Genomic DNA, 17,486 nt, shown 5'->3' with positions numbered 1-17,486 from the left:
CTTAAGTACAATTTTGAGGTATTTGTACTTTACTTGAGTATTTCCAATTTCCAATACTTTTACTTCTACTCCACTACATCTCGGAGGCAAATATTGTACTTTTACTCCACTACAATTATTTGAAAACTTCAGTTACTAGTTACTTTGCAGATATAAATTATGATATTATAAAACATACATTAACCACTTTAGCCCTGTTTTATACCTAGGCTATTTGAAAATAGCAGATCTACAAGCTCACAACGCGTCGCAGCGCGACGCGTTGTGAGCTTGTAGATCGGCTATTTTCAAATATTTAGTACTTTTACTTTTGATACTTTAAGTACATTTTGATGCCAATACTTTTGTACTTTTACTCGAGTACATTTTTTATTCTGGACTTTTACTTGTAACAGAGTATTTTTATATTGCAGTATTGGTACTTTTACTTAAGTAAAGAATTTGAGTACTTTTTCCACCACTGATGTTGGGTTGTTTACCGTTGAGTGAGAAAACAATGTTGCACATTAGGCTAATCATCTGGGGACCCCCCAAAAATAATTTGGGGAACCTCCAGTTTGGGAACCCCTCTACCAAAAGGACGATGAGAAACATGAGGTCTGATGATCACTGTGGGACTGGTGAATGACGCGTGTCAATCAGTTCCGGGCCTTCCGCTGACTCCACGGGCAGGTGGTGGTGGCCGGCGGGGATGCCTACGGGGGGCCTGTACTTCCTTATGGGGGTGAAGCCGTGCGGGGAGGACGACCCCCCGCCGGGGGACAACTGGACCGGGGAGCGGACCACCGGGCGCAGGGGAGGCGCCGGGGGCCGCAGTGGGAGGGGGTGTGCCAGGGGGGAGGGCAGGGGACTGCGGTTGTAGCGGCGCGGGGTGGTCCACACCGGCCTCTCCAGCGTGCCGCCGCCGCCGCCGGAGGAGGAGGAGGAGGAGGGGGGGTGGTGGTGGGGGGGATGGAGAGTGGAGACGGTGTAGGGGGCGTGGCTGCTCATTTCTGACTGGCTCGCTGGACTACTGGGCCGGTCCTCAAACCGCTCCAGAGCTTCCTGCAACATGGAGATTGATCGACAGGTTAAAACAGGGGTGGGCTAGATTTATTTCCAGGGGGCCACATACTGACTTCGATAAAGTGAGTGATGGGCCGCACATTGCACAATTGAATTGAAACGTGAAACACATGGTGCTGAATGATGTTAAAACTGCATGAATTTGGTAGACAGTACCTTACTACAACAAGTAAGACGCGCGAACGCGGGAAGCGAACGCCAACAAAATTAAATGATAATGAAAAGAAATCATCTAAAAAAAAGTAACCAATAAAAAAAAATATAAAAAATCAAAAAAAATCTGCGTTAAAAGGAGCATCTTACAAAAATACAAATTCACAAAAAAAAAACTTTGAATGTTTTTGAACAATTCAACAAAGTGTTTGAAGTGGCTGTTTCACCCACTTCCGGGGGGCGGAGCCAAAATCCGAGCCCGAAGTATTTGTTCGTAGACCCCCACTTAGGGGGGGTAGAAAAAGTTTCGGAGCGATTCGGGCACTTTTCATTTAACATGGGGTTTCAATGGGGAGTTTTTAGGAACCTTCTCCGGGGCGTGGCTTCCGGGGGAAGGGGTGGGCTTAAACGCAACCTTGACAGGTGTGTTCAGTTTTCAAAGGCCTTTCATTTGATGTATGGTACGTCTATATTGGACATTTACTTGGCTGCACACAGGGCTGAGGCAGTGCACGCACACAGAGACACACACGGAGACACACACCCACAACCCAAGCACGGTTACATAGTAAGCTCCACTTGGTCGGAGGCGCGGCTTCCTTCCGCGTTCGCAATAAGGTACTTGTCTTCACAACAATAATTTTCAGTTTCTTTTTTTTTTTTTACAGCTGTACTGTATCACTCTGGTGTACTCTGGCCTTACAACAAAAAGATTACTTGCATAAAACAATCCACGTCAATGCCGTATCAACTTATCAAGTATCAAGTTAAATGAGCCTATAAATTTAGACTGTATCTTATCTTGTCTGATATGCACCACTCCATAGGTCACTGATCAAACACATTGCATTATGTTATAAATATGGACTCAAGGTTGACTGTTTCACTGTTAAATTATAAACATAAAACATTTGAGTACATACGGATGGAGGAATGCAGGTAGGTATAGTACTCAAATGGTAAATATTATTTACTATTAATTGGAGTCGAGTTAAATATTTTTTTCCGTTTTCTTTGACCATCTTAATCCGTGCCGGATTAAGATAGTCAAAGGGCTGGGTCCGGCCCCCGGGCCGTATGTTGGCCATGATTGGGTTAAAATGTAGTAAGTAGCAAGGGGTTGGCATAACTGTATAAATGGTCATCTCCCCCCCCCCCCCCTCTACACCATAGGTTCTTTTTCATGTCAAGGAGCCCCAAACTGATATGCATTTGACCACGGACCCCCATCTGAAAGGATTTTGCCACGGACCCCCAGAAGAGGAGATTGTGTTCCAAAAATGTCAAAAATAGCAGATGTACATCTTGCCACAAACATTCCCTAATTGTAACACTGTTTCTTTTTTTTCTTTTTTACCTCTAGAGTACCTCTAGAGTCTAGACAAAGCCTGCATGTGTGTGAAAGAGTGGTAGTAGCACTTTATACAGCAGGCCTAGATAGAAAATATCACTTTTGCAAAAAATAAAAAGTCACTTACATCTTCATTGAGAACATAGAGAGGCATGGGACTCCTTCGGCCCAGAGTTGTTGGTTTAGGAACAACATCGACTGTGAACATGAATAGATTTGGTTTAGTATTTGTATTGGCTATATTCTGTATATTCTGGGGAATTAACCCTAAATTGACCCTAAGCCAAAATCATGGCATCAAATTATCAACTTCGGTGTAAATAATTTCTCAAGATGTGGCAATGGTAAAATTAATGCTCAAGCCAAAAAGGGTTAAGAAATACCAATTAGACTAGAAGTGCTGCTATCCCTTGAGCCTAATTCAAGGGTCTTCAAGGTTTTTCAGGCCAAGGACCCTTTAGCTGAGAGAGAGATGAAGCGGGGACCCCCCACTGCATATTGGATTCATGATAAATCTGTGATTTCAGACATTTAACAACATTCAACGACTTAAGCCCTCAAAGCCCCCAAAATAGCCGATCTACAAGTTCAAAACGCATCGCAGACACGTTGTGAACTATTTTCGGCTATTTTCGGCTAATGTTCCCCCCAAAATAGGGATGCGAGCGTTCAAGTGGTTAATGTAAAAATGTAAAAAAATAAAGTCCCTATCACACAAAGATTTGGCGTCCCCCCTGCAGTATCTCTGAGGACCCCCTAGGGGTCCCGGACCCCCTATAGAAGACCCCTGGCCTAATTCATTATGTCACAGAGTGACACAAAGTATAAATGAAGCCTCACTATCATGGCCATGGTCACTCTGCTCCACGTAGACGGGGGCCCTAGGGGGAACCGGCCGGTTCTTCTTTCTGTAAAAAATATAAACATTCTTATGAAAAAAAAAAAAACATCACAAACATATTACTTTATTGTATGGTTTACTCCCTATCTGTAGCTAAAAGGGACAACTACAGTTTGGGTAATTGTGTGTACAACAAACCTAATTATGTGCATATGTAGCCATGGTGAAAGAGTGAGACAGGGCTTATTAAGATTCTAATCACGTCCTCAAGTCCATGTGCCAAGCTGTAGCAACAGTAGAAAGGGAGGAGTGAGAGAGGGGGAGAGAGAGTGAGAGGGGGAGAGAGAGAGAGAGAGAGAGAGAGAGAGAGAGAGATGGAATAGAGCTCTTACTTGGATGGTTTCCAGCAGGCGCACACAGTCACTAAGGTGATGAGTAGGAATATGCCCCCGGTGGACAGGATGATGTACAGCGAGCTACGTCCTAAAGCAGAGAGAGACAGGGGTGAGTGTGTGTGTGTGTGTGTATGTGTGTATGTGTGTGTGTGTGGGGGGGGGCTATACTGTATTCTTGCTAACACTCTGTCGCTGTGGGAACAGACCCAAACATGAGTCACATGTCTTACTTCTACTGTGCTGCATGATTCATGAAGAACAGCTGTCTCTAAGATACTGAAACCTTGCAATGCTTTTCGCTGCTAATAATTCAAAATGACCCATGGAGAAACACATTTTACAGGAAAAGTTTATATTCTGCGAGGAAAAACATGTGTTGTTGTTTTGTGGAGGCCTTTCTTTTACCAGGCCCAGAAAAGTTGCAACAGAGCCAGCGTAAACTTTAACTTTCCTGCATTTAGTTAGGTTCACTATGTCCAGATTTCACTGGAGATTTACAATTTTTTGCGGTTAAATATAAAAACAAACAGATGCTTTCCTCAGATGTCAATATGCTGGCCATCTTGGATCTTTAAAAATGTCAACCTCAAAAGGGGGACGATGTCACTTCTTCCCGAAAGTACCACCCAACAAGAGGTGCAGTTTACCATGTACAATCTATAATGCATTTAGTGTGAATTCCGAGTAGGCCTAAGCATGAACCCTAGTCAACATACAACACGGTAAATAGTTACGTTGTTTCTGCAAAGAAACTAGCATACCAGGTAAACATCACATCAGGTCTAGCATCTGTCTAAAAAACATATAAATAACATTATTAACATTTGTGGTCAAGAAAAACAAACACAGAACAGTTTATGAGTCTATAAAAAAGGACTGACCCCTGGGACTACACACGCATGCTCGCACGCACGCACGCACGCACGCACGCACGCACGCACGCACGCATACATTATAGATATTATATTACTGTTTTGCCACTATTCTGATTCAGATTTCTCATTCAGTGGCCAAGTTCATTCATTAATTTCTTAAATGTTGGGGGGGTCCATCCACCATCCCAGAGATGACTCCATGACCGCTGGTCCAAAAGACTTCAGCGTGAAAGACCCCCCAACTTCTCCCCTACCTCATCCATTTCAATAAACAATTTAATTCTAATATTGGTGGTGTGAAGTGGCCGAAAATAAAACCAAGGTCATAGACCATGACCTGCCACTTATCTGCCTGCTTTTATTGCCTGGGGTAGGACACCTTTTCTCAGGTAGACACATACCAACTGTCTAACAAATACCTGTAATGAGAAGTTAAATTAGGGACTGGAAGTCCAGCAGGTCAGTGGTTCAATTAGTAACACCTTGAGATTGTGCGAAAGATTGTTTATACTTCATAACATGACATTCTTTTTTATTTGAACATTTTCTCTACATTTTATCATTGCCAATTCTCCCAAAGTATACGGTCCTTGTCACTGCCAAGCCCTTCTTGTTGTGCTTTGGAGGGTGTAGAATAGACAACCACATGTCTCCTCTGGTACACATGGAGGCACCAGCAGCTTGTTTTCAGCAGACACAGTACGGAGTATCTCATCCACACGCTATTCCCAGTTCCGCTGCCTACTGAACAGCAGTGTTTTTTTTTTTTACTTAAGTAAAAGTATCAATACTGCAATATAGAAATACCTTGTTACAAGTAAAAGTCCAGAATAAAAAATGTACTTGAGTAAAAGTACAAAGTATTAGTATCAAAATGTACTTAAAGTACCAAAAGTAGAAAGTACTCATTATGCAGAATGTCCCATTTCAAATGTATAACAATCTTGATGCAACTCGTTGTGAGCTTGTAGATCGGCTATTTTCAAAAGGCCGAAATGTTTATAGGGCTGAGGTGGTTAATGCATGTTTTGTTATAATAATCAGAATCTACAAAGTAGTAAACTAAAGTTTTCAAATAATTGCAGTGGAGTAAAAGTATATTATTTGTCTCTGAGATGTAGTGGAGTAGAAGTAAAAGTACAGAAAATTGGAAATACTCCAGTAAAGTAAAAACATTTTTTACTTAAGTACAGAACTTGTGTACATGTACTTAGTTACTTTACACCACTGCTGAACAGGCACCTCAACTGAACTAACCTAAGCTGTAGGAGTTGGATACAGAGAACGTCCTCCCCTGCTGGCTTCCCACCCGCACACACAATTGTGCTTTGTTGGTAGAGCGCCCGGCCATGGAGGAATCTTACGCCAGTCTCCATGGTGCCACTGGTGGGCAGGTACTGTGGTACGTTATCCCTGCACCACCTGGAAGCCCCTTCCTGTAAGACTTTTTGTAAATTTCCCTCTGGGTTATTTTGGATTTTCATTTGCTGTAAACCTTTACTTACTTGACTTTATTTGTTTGGAGCATATTAACGAACAGTACATAATAATGTAGCGTAAATACACCAGATTTAGCAGTGATGCTATTCATCCGCAGTCCCCACAAAAAAGACACAGAACAATGAACAATATCAAAGCCAGCCATTCTCAAACATGTTTGGATCAAGGACCCCCAACATGATATGTATTAGGCCACAGACCCCTTTTGCCAAGGATTAGTACAGAATTCTTCAACTGGCTACTGCAGGCGGCCAGACAACACAGTTGAGAGTGAAAACTAGGATCTGAATAGTCATTCTTGTACTAGCCCGCAAAATAATATTGAAATTAAACTTTATCATTTCGCTGGGGGACGCCTGGGAACCCCTTCAAGGACATCTGGCCCTGGGGGTTCCCACCGAAGAACTATGGTTGTAAACGACATTGTTGGAGAAGCAGGCACACTTCAATCTCTCTCTCTCTCGCTCTCTCTCTCTCTCTCTCTCTCCACATATATATATATACTGTATATATAGCTATATAGATAAGATATAGATATATACAGTATATAGGTATATCTGATATTGACAATGCCATCTGCAGACACTAACTTGAGTGATACTGTACTGCAGTGGTTCTCAAACCAAAGTGAAGGACCCCCAAATTAATATGTATTTGGCCACGGACCCCCATCTGAAAAGATTTTGTGACTAAATGTTTTGAAAATACAAAAAAACACTTTGACAACCACTGTAGCAGTAACATTACAGCGCCACCTAACTGTAGACGGTGAGATGGACGGGCGCGCTCTTCATGCTGCTGATGGGGTTGTCCACGGTGCAGGCGTACACGTCGTCGTCCGACATCAGGACGCGCGCGATGGTCAGGACCTTCTGGTCATGTGACAGCAGCAGGCGGGAGTCGTTGGCCAGCACCTTGCCCCCCTTCAGCCAGGCGTACACGGGCTTGGTGCCGTTGCTATGGAAACAGTGTATGTAGAAGTACTCGCTGTACTCCAGGACGGAGGACGCCACCATCTGTACGTACGGCTTGGACACGGGAACTGTGGACGACAAGGGATGAATCAGTCTGTCAGTGGCGGGTAGTAGCTAAGTAGGACATATTATCGCTGTTGTCGTATAATGTCGTATACATATATATTCTAACTTTTTGTGTTTTTTCGTAAATTAACGCCCTACTTGATCGTATTACAGCGTCACACAAAAGCATCAAAAGTAGCAGATCCACAAGCTCGACATGTGGAGCGTTCCGAGCGTAGCACTTTGAGCTTGTCAATCTGATACTGTTGCTATTTTTGAATCCTGAAAAGTAAATAGTTTTGGTAAGTAGTATCAAAACTACATACCAAAGTACGTAGTTTTGGACATACTGTATGAGGTACTGTACAACTTTGAGGTACTTTTTCTTTACTTGAGTGTTTCAATTACTTGATACTTGATAATTCTACTCCACTAGATTTGACAGCTTTATTTACTGCAGTTACAAATTGCAGTTACAAATTATGAATACAAAAAGTGTCTAGAATGATCAATAATTAATAAAACAAGAATCCTAAAATGAACAGAAAACTAGATGAATTGGAGAAAATAGGGTCCCCAGCAAAACTACTGTATATCAAAAAATCTGTTTATAAACCTCAACACAGAATATAATCAAAGGGTCTTGTATCCAGTCTGTTACCTCATTACTACCAAAACGCTGTGTTCTCGCATGCATAAACGTTACTATTTTGAACAGTTCCGGTGTAAACAGTCTCGCGCACGAACGACACACACGCCTGGGCGAGACCTTTAGGTGTGAACTGAGCAGTGAGTGTTGAACCCAACTCACACGTCGAGGTGTGTTCCTCGTTAGTGCATGAAACTGCTTCTTCAATTCATCAAGTATTCTCATTCCTTTTTGGATTCTTCATTCACCGTGAAGGAATATGCACAAAACAAAACTTCTCCATGAATTCAAGGCTTCACGGGGTAATTGATAAAAAACTTTTTGGGTGGGTGAAACATTCCTTTAAAGACCCCCAGCCTTGTACATTTCATTTTCACTCACATGTTCCAACAACAAAACTCTAATGTGAAGCAACAGAATATTTCCACACCAATGTTCAGCAGCATGATTATTCAGGTTGCTCATCTGAGCCCTGAACAGTGTGTCAGATGTTTCATTCCCTATCCTCCTAACCCGGTCAGTGCAAGTGTAGATGGCCAGGCCGGTCTTTAGACTTTCAATTATATTGGTGAAAGAATGCACATGAGACCTCTATTTCTGTCTAGATTGCTTATGCAAACCTGACCACAGGCACAGAGGGCCAGATCACATGTTAAGTTGTCTTCATACATCCTTTTATATTGTTATTATCGTAGCTTGATTCTGATAATGACAGATGAGTTCAATAACAGACCGTTGGCTAATAAAAGGCTCAGAGCACCTGCTCATGTCAACCTGCGCTGCTTGATTTTATGCTGTATCCAACATGACAGCCATGTAAACAAACACACCATGTCATTTACAACTAAACGTTGCTCTCAAGAATGTTTTTGAAAACATTTGAAGCGAGAAATAGACAATGCAGTAACCAAAAATGTATTCTATTTGATCCACCACACTTCCGAGGCGACCGTGTCCGCCCAGCGCAACACTTAAGGAATACTTTTCATTGCCGTAAGCAAGGAAATACTTCTTTTGTTGTTACTTTTGAGTCAATGTATTAATTTATTTATTAAGTAGCCATGTAATAAGCGGGATAATTGTCAGCGCGCTGGTCGTTGTGTAAAAATAACCCCCTTCAGGATGATTAAACACCTCGGCTATCGCCTCGTTGTTTAATCATCCTGTCGGGGGTTATTTTTCAACAACGACCAGCGCGATGACAATCATAGTGCTGCCATATGACAACTGAATGAATCTGTCTGTCTGTCTGTCTGTCTGTCTGTCTGTCTGTCTGTCTGTCTGTCTGTCTGTCTGTCTGTCTGTCTGTCTGTCTGTCTGTCTGTCTGTCTGTCTGTCTGTCTGTCTGTCTGCTCTAGCTCTAACAGACCCCTCGTAGCCATACCATCGACGGAGAGCTCGACGTAGTGCTCTCCGGTGAAGGAGTCGTCGGTGATGGAGATCTCCACCTCGTACGAGCCCTCGTCGGACAGCTGCAGGTTGTGGAGCAGCAGGGAGCCGTTCTCGAACACCAGGATGCGGTTGCGGTACTCGGGCCTCAGGTTGCCGATGATGCTGGTCCCGATGGACTGGACCACGGTGATGGGCTTCTCTCTGTCTCTCTTCAGCTGCCATTTGATGACGGGCTGGTCGGCACTGCGGCTGGAGTAGGTGACGGACAGGAGGGCCTCCCTGCCCACCGTGCCCTTCACCGCCTGGGTGGGGCTCGTCACGTTCACCCCCGACACGGCGCCTGTGGAAGGCAGCATCGAGACACGACAGACTGTGTTATAGTTGCAGTGTACAGTACTGCTTCTTAACATGGGGGTCTGGGGACGCCTAATCCATTTGGTTGTTAGTGTCACGGATCTTTCACCTTTTATGATTGCACGACTCTGACTTCTGCTACAGCTGAGAACCCCAGGCCCTTTTTCACACTTTCATCACACTTTCATCTGTGTTTAATTGAACTGCAGACTCACGCCCCTACTGAAAACTCACCTCTTCAGACTCTACCCCCCCACCACCACCACTCCATTCCTTTTATCACTACTTGTACTGTGTATTTATGTTATGTTTTGTGATTTTTTTTGTATCCTGATGGCTGCTTGGTACAAAATGAATTTCCGCAAGGACAATAAAGTATCTATCTTTATCTATCCTTGTTGGATATTTTGATAGATGTTAGAATAGGCTACCATGCAGATCTACCATGTTGGTTACTTGTTCACTTTTTCTGTCATTTAGATGTGTTTTGTTTGACCAGAAATGTTAAGAATGCTTAGACAGCAGGTATTGACAGATGCTAGGTGTTATGTTTACCTGGTATCCTATAGTTTTGTGCACTTAGTTTCTTGCACTAATAGTTCTCTTTGCTATACTTATGTGAGTATTATTTTCCCTGTAGTTTACTTCGCTCTGAACAAATGGATACAATGTAGCCTAATTGTCGTATGATGTAGTGTAGCCTACACCACTGTCTCCCAAACAGTGGGTCGGGGACCATGTTTGGGTTACAGACACATTTCTATGGGTTGTGAGTAAATATCCCTTTTTTCATTTATATATTCAAAAGTTTAAACAAAACATCACTTACAACTTTTCATCAATTAAAAACATTTTTCAAAAGTATTTCATAAATAGAAGTAATGAAAATAGCATATCTAGAAGCTTGTAGATCTGCTATTTTCACTAGTTTGGGTCTTGGGCAAACATAATTTTTCTTTTGGGTCTTGAGCTAAAAGGTTTGGGAACCACTGGCCTACACTATATGGGTCTAGGTGGTTAACCACATGGCAGCCATTTTGCTCGGTCTCACGTCATACTAGGGGTTGGGGCATTCATAATGTAAAGGTTAGACGCTTGTATTAATTTATGTTTGTCTAATGAAGCTCATATATCTCCTTACAGAGTTATGGGGGAAACATTGTATCCTTTCTACTTCAGCTCTGCCTTGACAACCACATGCAATAAATCTGTTCCCTTCACAACACACGTTAGGTAGGTCCATATAAAGCAGTGATGGAAGAAGTACTCACATTTTTTACTTAAGTAAAAGTATCAATACCTTATTGTAAAGATAGTCTGGTACAAGTACAAGTTCGGTATTCAAAATCTATCTACTTACAAAAGTATTGGCATCAAAATGTACCAAAAGTAAAAGTATACTCATTATGGAGAATGTCCCATTTCAGAAATGTATAATATGTATACAATTATTTTGAAAATAAAAAGGAACTAACTAAAGTTTTCAAATAATTATAGTGGATAGTAAAAGAACAATATTTGCCTTGTAGTGGAGTAAAAGTAAAAGTATTGCAAATTGGAAGTATTCCACCAAAGTAAAAATACCTCAAAATTGTACTTAAGGATAATACTTGAGTAAATGTACTTAGTTACTTTCCACCACTAATATAAAGCCTGATTTATGCTTGGTTTGCGTATCACACAAGTGCAGATCAACAAGCTCGCAACACATCGCAGCATGAGGCGTTGTGAGTTTGTAAATCGGCTAATTTCAGTGTGAGACACCGGCCCTTAACCACGGCCCATTTGGTTGACCGGAGTTCCGGTCACGTTGTGACGCATGTGATAGTGATAGCATATATAGATATTTTGTATTTTCTACAGTCAAATTATTTGACAGCTTTAGTTACTGGTTACTATATGGATTTAGATTATGAATGAATGTGAAACATACATTATAATGTGATATGAAGCATTGCGTTAGTTCATGCAGGGCACAGGAGTCATATAGAGCGTGCCAAAAATCCTGAATGGGGCTTCAACAAGTGTCTTTTGGTAGCAGCAGACATCTTTGAGGGGTATAAACCAGGTTGACTTAACATTGCCCAAAACAAACATGTCTGCGCTACTATGCCGCGCCCCCCGTGGTGACGACGCATTGGCACGCTCTATAGAGCACCGAAGTCCTGACGTCACTCGTTCATCCCCAGGTTTGCGGAAGTAATTTCTCTATGGAGAATAACATTGGGTCATCTTAGAATCGTCTCATATAAGAATTGTGGTCCAAAAATAAACACCGCGTGTCGGCGTTATTGTCAGGGAGGAGGTTCTGTATAGTTTATGATAGTCAGTCACTTATATTTGATACAGTCTGTTTCTGGCGAAAATGTAACTAATTTGGCGGAAGTAACATTAGCGTTTTCTCACCGTCAGTTGATGCTTCATATCCATAAGAGTCAACCCGCCGTGGTCATTTGTTTATTTTTGGAACACAGTTCTTATTTGACGCGATATTAAATACGTCTATGGGATTCAGAACGGGGGTGGAAAACTGCGAACCAGGTAGACAAACAAAGGATGTGTAAATGACGTCAGACTTCGGCGGTCTATAGCCTACGACTCGGCTGTAATCAGCTGTCAGTCTGCTGATTGCTTTCAATCAGCCACACTTGTCTACACACCAGTCACACCTCTTTCCCTCAACAAGGCGGTCTGTTTAAATACGGCTCCCTCCTACACTGGATCTCTGCTGTTCGATTGCTGCCACAAGCTCCTGCCTGCTGCTGGCAAAGCTTGCCTCCACCACCCCAGCCTCCACCTTATCGTTCAGAGGTCTTGCAAACTGAAATTGGCTGAATTTCAATGTTTGCATGGCTCCAAACTGACTTCAATGTTCTATGGCTTTAATGTTCAACTGCATTCAAGTTTGCATGACTCAAGTTGATCTGATTAAATGTCTTGCTATGGGCCCGCTCTTCCTACCTGTGGGTCCCTGGGGGGGTATTTTGCTTAGCATGCTGCTTAGCAAAAGTTAGGACACATCTTAAGAGCGGAGCCCTTAACCGCCAAGTTTTAACTGTATTCCTTTTGTTGCAGTAAATGGTTATAATCTACTTATGACGTGAGTGTTTCTCACTGACGTATTATTAAAGGTGTGGCATGAGCCTATTTGATATATATTATGTTAAGAGTGTATGGCGCATGCGCGCCATAGAAGGTATGGCTTGACACAGCTGTCAAGACACATGTCAATCAATCAGAGTGAATAAACGCACAGTGGATGCACAGTCAAAGCGCCTCCCTGAGTCTGGTCATTATAATTAATATGAATAAGGTTATTCACCTCACAATAGGATTGTACCGAGCACCGCATAAAGAACTAATGAGGAGAGAGAGAGAGAGAAGAGAGAGAGAGAGAGAGAGAGAGAGAGAGAGAGGAGAGAGAGAGAGAAGAGAGATGAGAGAGAGGATGAGAGAGAGAGAGAGATGAGAGAGGAGAGAGGAGAGATTGATTGATTCAGCACGATCCACTGTTCTCTAAATTGTGGCAGTAGCAGGCATGGCATCGCCTCATTGCCGTGGTAACCATTTGGTCCGCCTGACAGGGGGCTTGCCAGGACGATAAGACAAAGGGCAGGATTGTTTGGAACTAGTTTCCTCCATGAAAGGAGAAAGGGGGAGAGAAAGAGAGAGAGAGCACACATACAGGAGGGAGGGTGGGAGAGAGAGAGAGAGGAGAGAGAGAGAGAGAGAGAGAGAGGAGAGAGAGGGGGGGGGGGGAGAGGGGAGAGAGCAGTTGGTGTAAAAAGTACTCAATTTCTTTACTTAAGTAAAAGTATCAATACTGCAATGTAGAAATACTGTTACAAGCAAAAGTCTGGAATTCTAAACCTACTTGAGTAAAAGTACAAAAGTATTGGCTTCAAAATTTATCTTAAAGTACCAAAAGTAAAAGTAGCCCTACTCGTTTGCAGAATGTCCCATTTCACAAGTTTTCACAAGTTAAAAAAAAAACTTTTTGAAAATAGCAGATCTACAAGCTCACAATGCGTTGCATCGCAACGCATTGTGAGCTTGTAGATCTGCTATTTTCAAATGGACGAAATGTAGGCTGAAGTGGTTAGTAGATACAGTATGTTTTGTAATGATAATCAAAAGCACTTGAGTAAATGTACTTAGTTCACTTTACACCACTGAGAGAGAGAGAGGGAGGGGGGGGGGAGAGAGAGAGAGAGAGAGTGACTCTTTGTCATTGGCAGAGCAGCAGTGACACACAGGGGTGCAGTGATTGTGACATGGAGGGTGCTGCAGAGTAAACTGGACGGTTGGTACGGCTCATGATGGGATTACACACTGACCCTCACATCTATCAGCCAAAATTACACTGCACAAATAACACTAACTTTCAATCTAAAAAGAGCAAAACACTCTGCATAAAACATTCCTCCACATCAACACAAATAGAGTTGGTCATTCATTGTATGTACTGTATGTACGTGTATATGTGTATACATATATATTGTTGCTGTCGGGCAGAAACCTCTCATCTCCATATTCTAAATCTTTTTTTTGTAAATGAATGCGCTACTTGATCACACTACAGCGTCACACAAAATCAAAAGTAGCAGCTCGAAGGTTTTCAGCTAATTATAGATCTGCTTGGTTTTGAATCCTGAAAAGTAACAGTTTTGGACATACGAGGTTTCCACCCGACAGAGAAAATATAGTATACACAGACACACAAACAACATATCTCATACAACAGTTGATAGCTTCATACTGTATTATCTTATGAAACATTATGCAAAAATATCTTCCATAATCCTATGAAATAACCATAATGAGCTCCATTTTGGCCTGTTTCAGCCCTGATTATGATAAAACTTTACCCTCATGCTCCCCCTTACAGTACAGTAATAATGCTCTTCCAGTACAGTAAATGTCCACAATAGCAGAGGCCATGCAGCCCGGGCTCCTTTGAGCTCAGAAGCTACAAGCTGGAATGTGAATAGAGCAGCTTACTGTGAACAAGACTAGACAATCCTACTGTCTGCCCAGGGCAGAGTAAGGACAAAAACAACCCTACGACTAATGTAATACAAGGACAAATAATCCTACGATTGATACAGAGGCATTATTTCAGAAGAAATATTGGCAAAACAAACGTGGATACAGGATAGGTGGGGCACTAGGGACATCTGGGCACCTCAATGTAGAATTATCAAATTTGTCTAAAGTGATAAAAAAATAAAACATTTGAAAAATGGTCTGAAGTATAATGTGAAGTAGCCGAAACATGATGTGAACATGCACCATCATTATCAAACTTAATTTTATCCTTCAACTTCTTGTTTATGCCCCAAAATGACTGGATATACCGGTTTTGCAGCAATTTGTAGCAATTATATAAATATTAGACCTTAATTGACGAATATTTAAGCATGTTCTACTCATGTATAGTTTACTTTACTTAAAAACGTTTTCCAAATATATATATTTTTTTTACATTGTGGAAAAAAATGCCAATTTACCTATTCTGTTTCCAAAACAAGTTACCACTTAACCCTTTTTGAAAAGTAATGAAAATGTTGTGAGCTTGTAAATCCACTATTTTCACCATAAAGGAAATGTTTGAAAATGTTTGTTCACCTACTGTATAATGACATGACCAAAAGTAGGCACACCAGGTTAAACGGGTAATTAGTAAGTATGGGTGCAGACTTTCGGTGCAGCTTTCGCTGAAAATAGCAGATTGTCAAGCTCACAATGCGTCGCAGCGTGACGCGCTGTGAGCTTATCGATCGATAATTTCAGCAAAAGCTTAAAAATTGACAATTTAAGCATTTAGCAGACGCTCTTAATCCAGAGCGATTTGCAGTTAGCAAGGTAAACACCACGCTGGGCAAGACCTAGCCGGTTGAGTGTCTAAATGGAAGTACCGGAATTTGGCGGAAGTACCGCCCAAGGAAATGACGTTGATTCTTTACAAATCTGTTTACATTCTCCGTGAATGAAACGAGTGCTGTGATTGGTCGAAAAAAGATCGTTTCCGGGGGAAATACGTGCGACGGAAGTTCCACCCCTTTAGACACTCACTGCTTTAGGTCGTGACCAGGCTTTTCTCTTTACAGATCAGTAAGGCTGGGAACGAGCAAGGTAAACACAAGGTAATACATCAAATGCATAGAAATAGTAATCTAGGATCATAGTAAATCAAGAACCTACCATCAGTCTAAACTGTATAAAATCAAAAAGTAATAGTAAATAAGTAAGTAAATAATCTGTACATTGAAACTATACAAACTATAGGATGTCAGGTCTACAAATGAACCTGGCATCGGTCTACATAACATGCTATCTGAATTACATTTTAACCTTTGCATAAGCCTACAAGGTCGGCAAAGGCTAGGGCAAGTGCTACGGCAAGTGCTAAGGCAAGTGCTATGGGCTTTCCCCCACAATAACAGAAAACTGAAAACACACTAGCATAAAGCCCTGAGGGACTCCGATCAACCATATATTGGGTTTAAGTGGTTAAATATGAACACGAGGGGGTGGAATCCCCTGGGACCCCTAAAGACGCCCCTGGACTAATACAATATAATGTAAGGACACAAAACAACCCTGTGACCAACATGAGCTACAGATGGCTTAAAGCAAACCAAACGTTGTATTGTTTTAAATTGATAGCTATTAGACCACCAATTTAAACCACAGAGGAAAATAAGCTCTTAAACTATAACTTTGTTACATTTACATCGATGTGAAGAATGAAATGTTGATTGACGTGCGTCCCTGGTGAATAAATACATAAATAATAAGAGAATGTAATGTAAGGACAAAGACAAACATACAACCACTCTTTTACAAGTTCTCAAACACACTGATCGGTACATCCGTGGTAAGAAGTTGATTTTATTCTGAAACTGTAAACCTCCTTGATATTTTACCAGAAGAATTGTTTAAAGTCACACTGTATCATAAACATAACTGTGACAATATATTCATAAACTTTCAAATAAACTTTCAATTAGTAGATTTTAGAAAATGATTTAGCTTATTCCCTGTTCTTTTTGTGAAAGCCCAACTGTTCAGAACTGTTAAAAGAAAATCTTGAATCCATTCATTTCACAGAGTTTGCTCTCACCTGTGATGCAGAAGAGTAGAGTCAGGACGAGGCCAAGGACCTTGGGCAGCGTAGGAATGCGTGTCACGGTGACTGTGGAGGAGGAGGTCCTCTCTGCCTTCATCTTGAGTCTCTCTTCCACCCAGCGAACATGGTTCATCCAGTCAGCCTCCCACCACCACACCACACAGCTCTGTGTCTGAGCGCTGCTAAAACACTCTCACTGGCCTTCCCCCGGCCCCACTGAGCCCCGCTCTCTCTCCTCATTGCACCCTAGTCACTCACAGTCAACAACAGCCAACTCTGTGTGTGTGTGTGTGTGTGTGTGTGTGTGTGTGTGTGTGTGTGTGTGTGTGTGTGTGTGTGTGTGTGTGTGTGTGTGTGTGTGTGTGTGTGTGTGTGTGTGTGTGTGTGTGTGTGTTCATGTGAGACAGCAGACTTCTTTCTCTGAAACTTTGCCCCTTCCGAAAACCCCCCCCCCCCCCAAAAGATGAGAGATAATTGTTTGTTTTATTGGAATGGTGTTATACAGTGCCCTGCAAAGCCAAAGTGCAATAACTATGCAAGGAATCAAGCTGACTACAAAAAAGGCTTCTTTGTGTTTCAACATGGCCACAAATGAGTTATGTTATAAGTGATACTGCACTATATATTGTAATGTTTTGTTCATGAGGTAATTATCCCCCCAAAATCGTGATGTCTGATTTGACCTTTGAGACAAATACATAAAAGTCAATGTGTACAAACATGTTACTGCACTTTGGCTTTCCTCCCCGCCCCCTCCAAA

At 42.0% G+C, this 17,486-nt stretch overlaps 1 protein-coding gene across 1 annotated transcript; it reads right to left on the bottom strand.

Moving 5' to 3' along the window:
• Window positions 1-606: 606 nt before the first annotated feature.
• hepacama (hepatic and glial cell adhesion molecule a) lies at window positions 607-16,825 on the bottom strand (the record flags this gene model as incomplete). The annotated part of the gene is made up of 8 exons (XM_080429268.1): window positions 16,721-16,825; window positions 9,233-9,580; window positions 6,941-7,222; window positions 3,803-3,893; window positions 3,410-3,477; window positions 2,697-2,767; window positions 967-1,044; window positions 607-888 (listed from the first exon to the last, which is right to left on the bottom strand). Exons 1-8 carry the CDS (start codon window positions 16,821-16,823, stop codon window positions 607-609), a joined length of 1,323 nt encoding a protein of 440 aa, XP_080285394.1. The 5' UTR covers window positions 16,824-16,825.
• Between the last annotated feature and the right edge of the window lie 661 nt (window positions 16,826-17,486).

This window comes from Gymnoscopelus braueri (assembly GCF_963280865.1).
Source record: "Gymnoscopelus braueri genome assembly, chromosome: 5".
NCBI classification, from domain to species: domain Eukaryota; kingdom Metazoa; phylum Chordata; class Actinopteri; order Myctophiformes; family Myctophidae; genus Gymnoscopelus; species Gymnoscopelus braueri.
The sequence above is the reverse complement of the archived record's forward strand: the minus strand, read 5'-3'. Positions and strand labels throughout refer to the sequence as shown.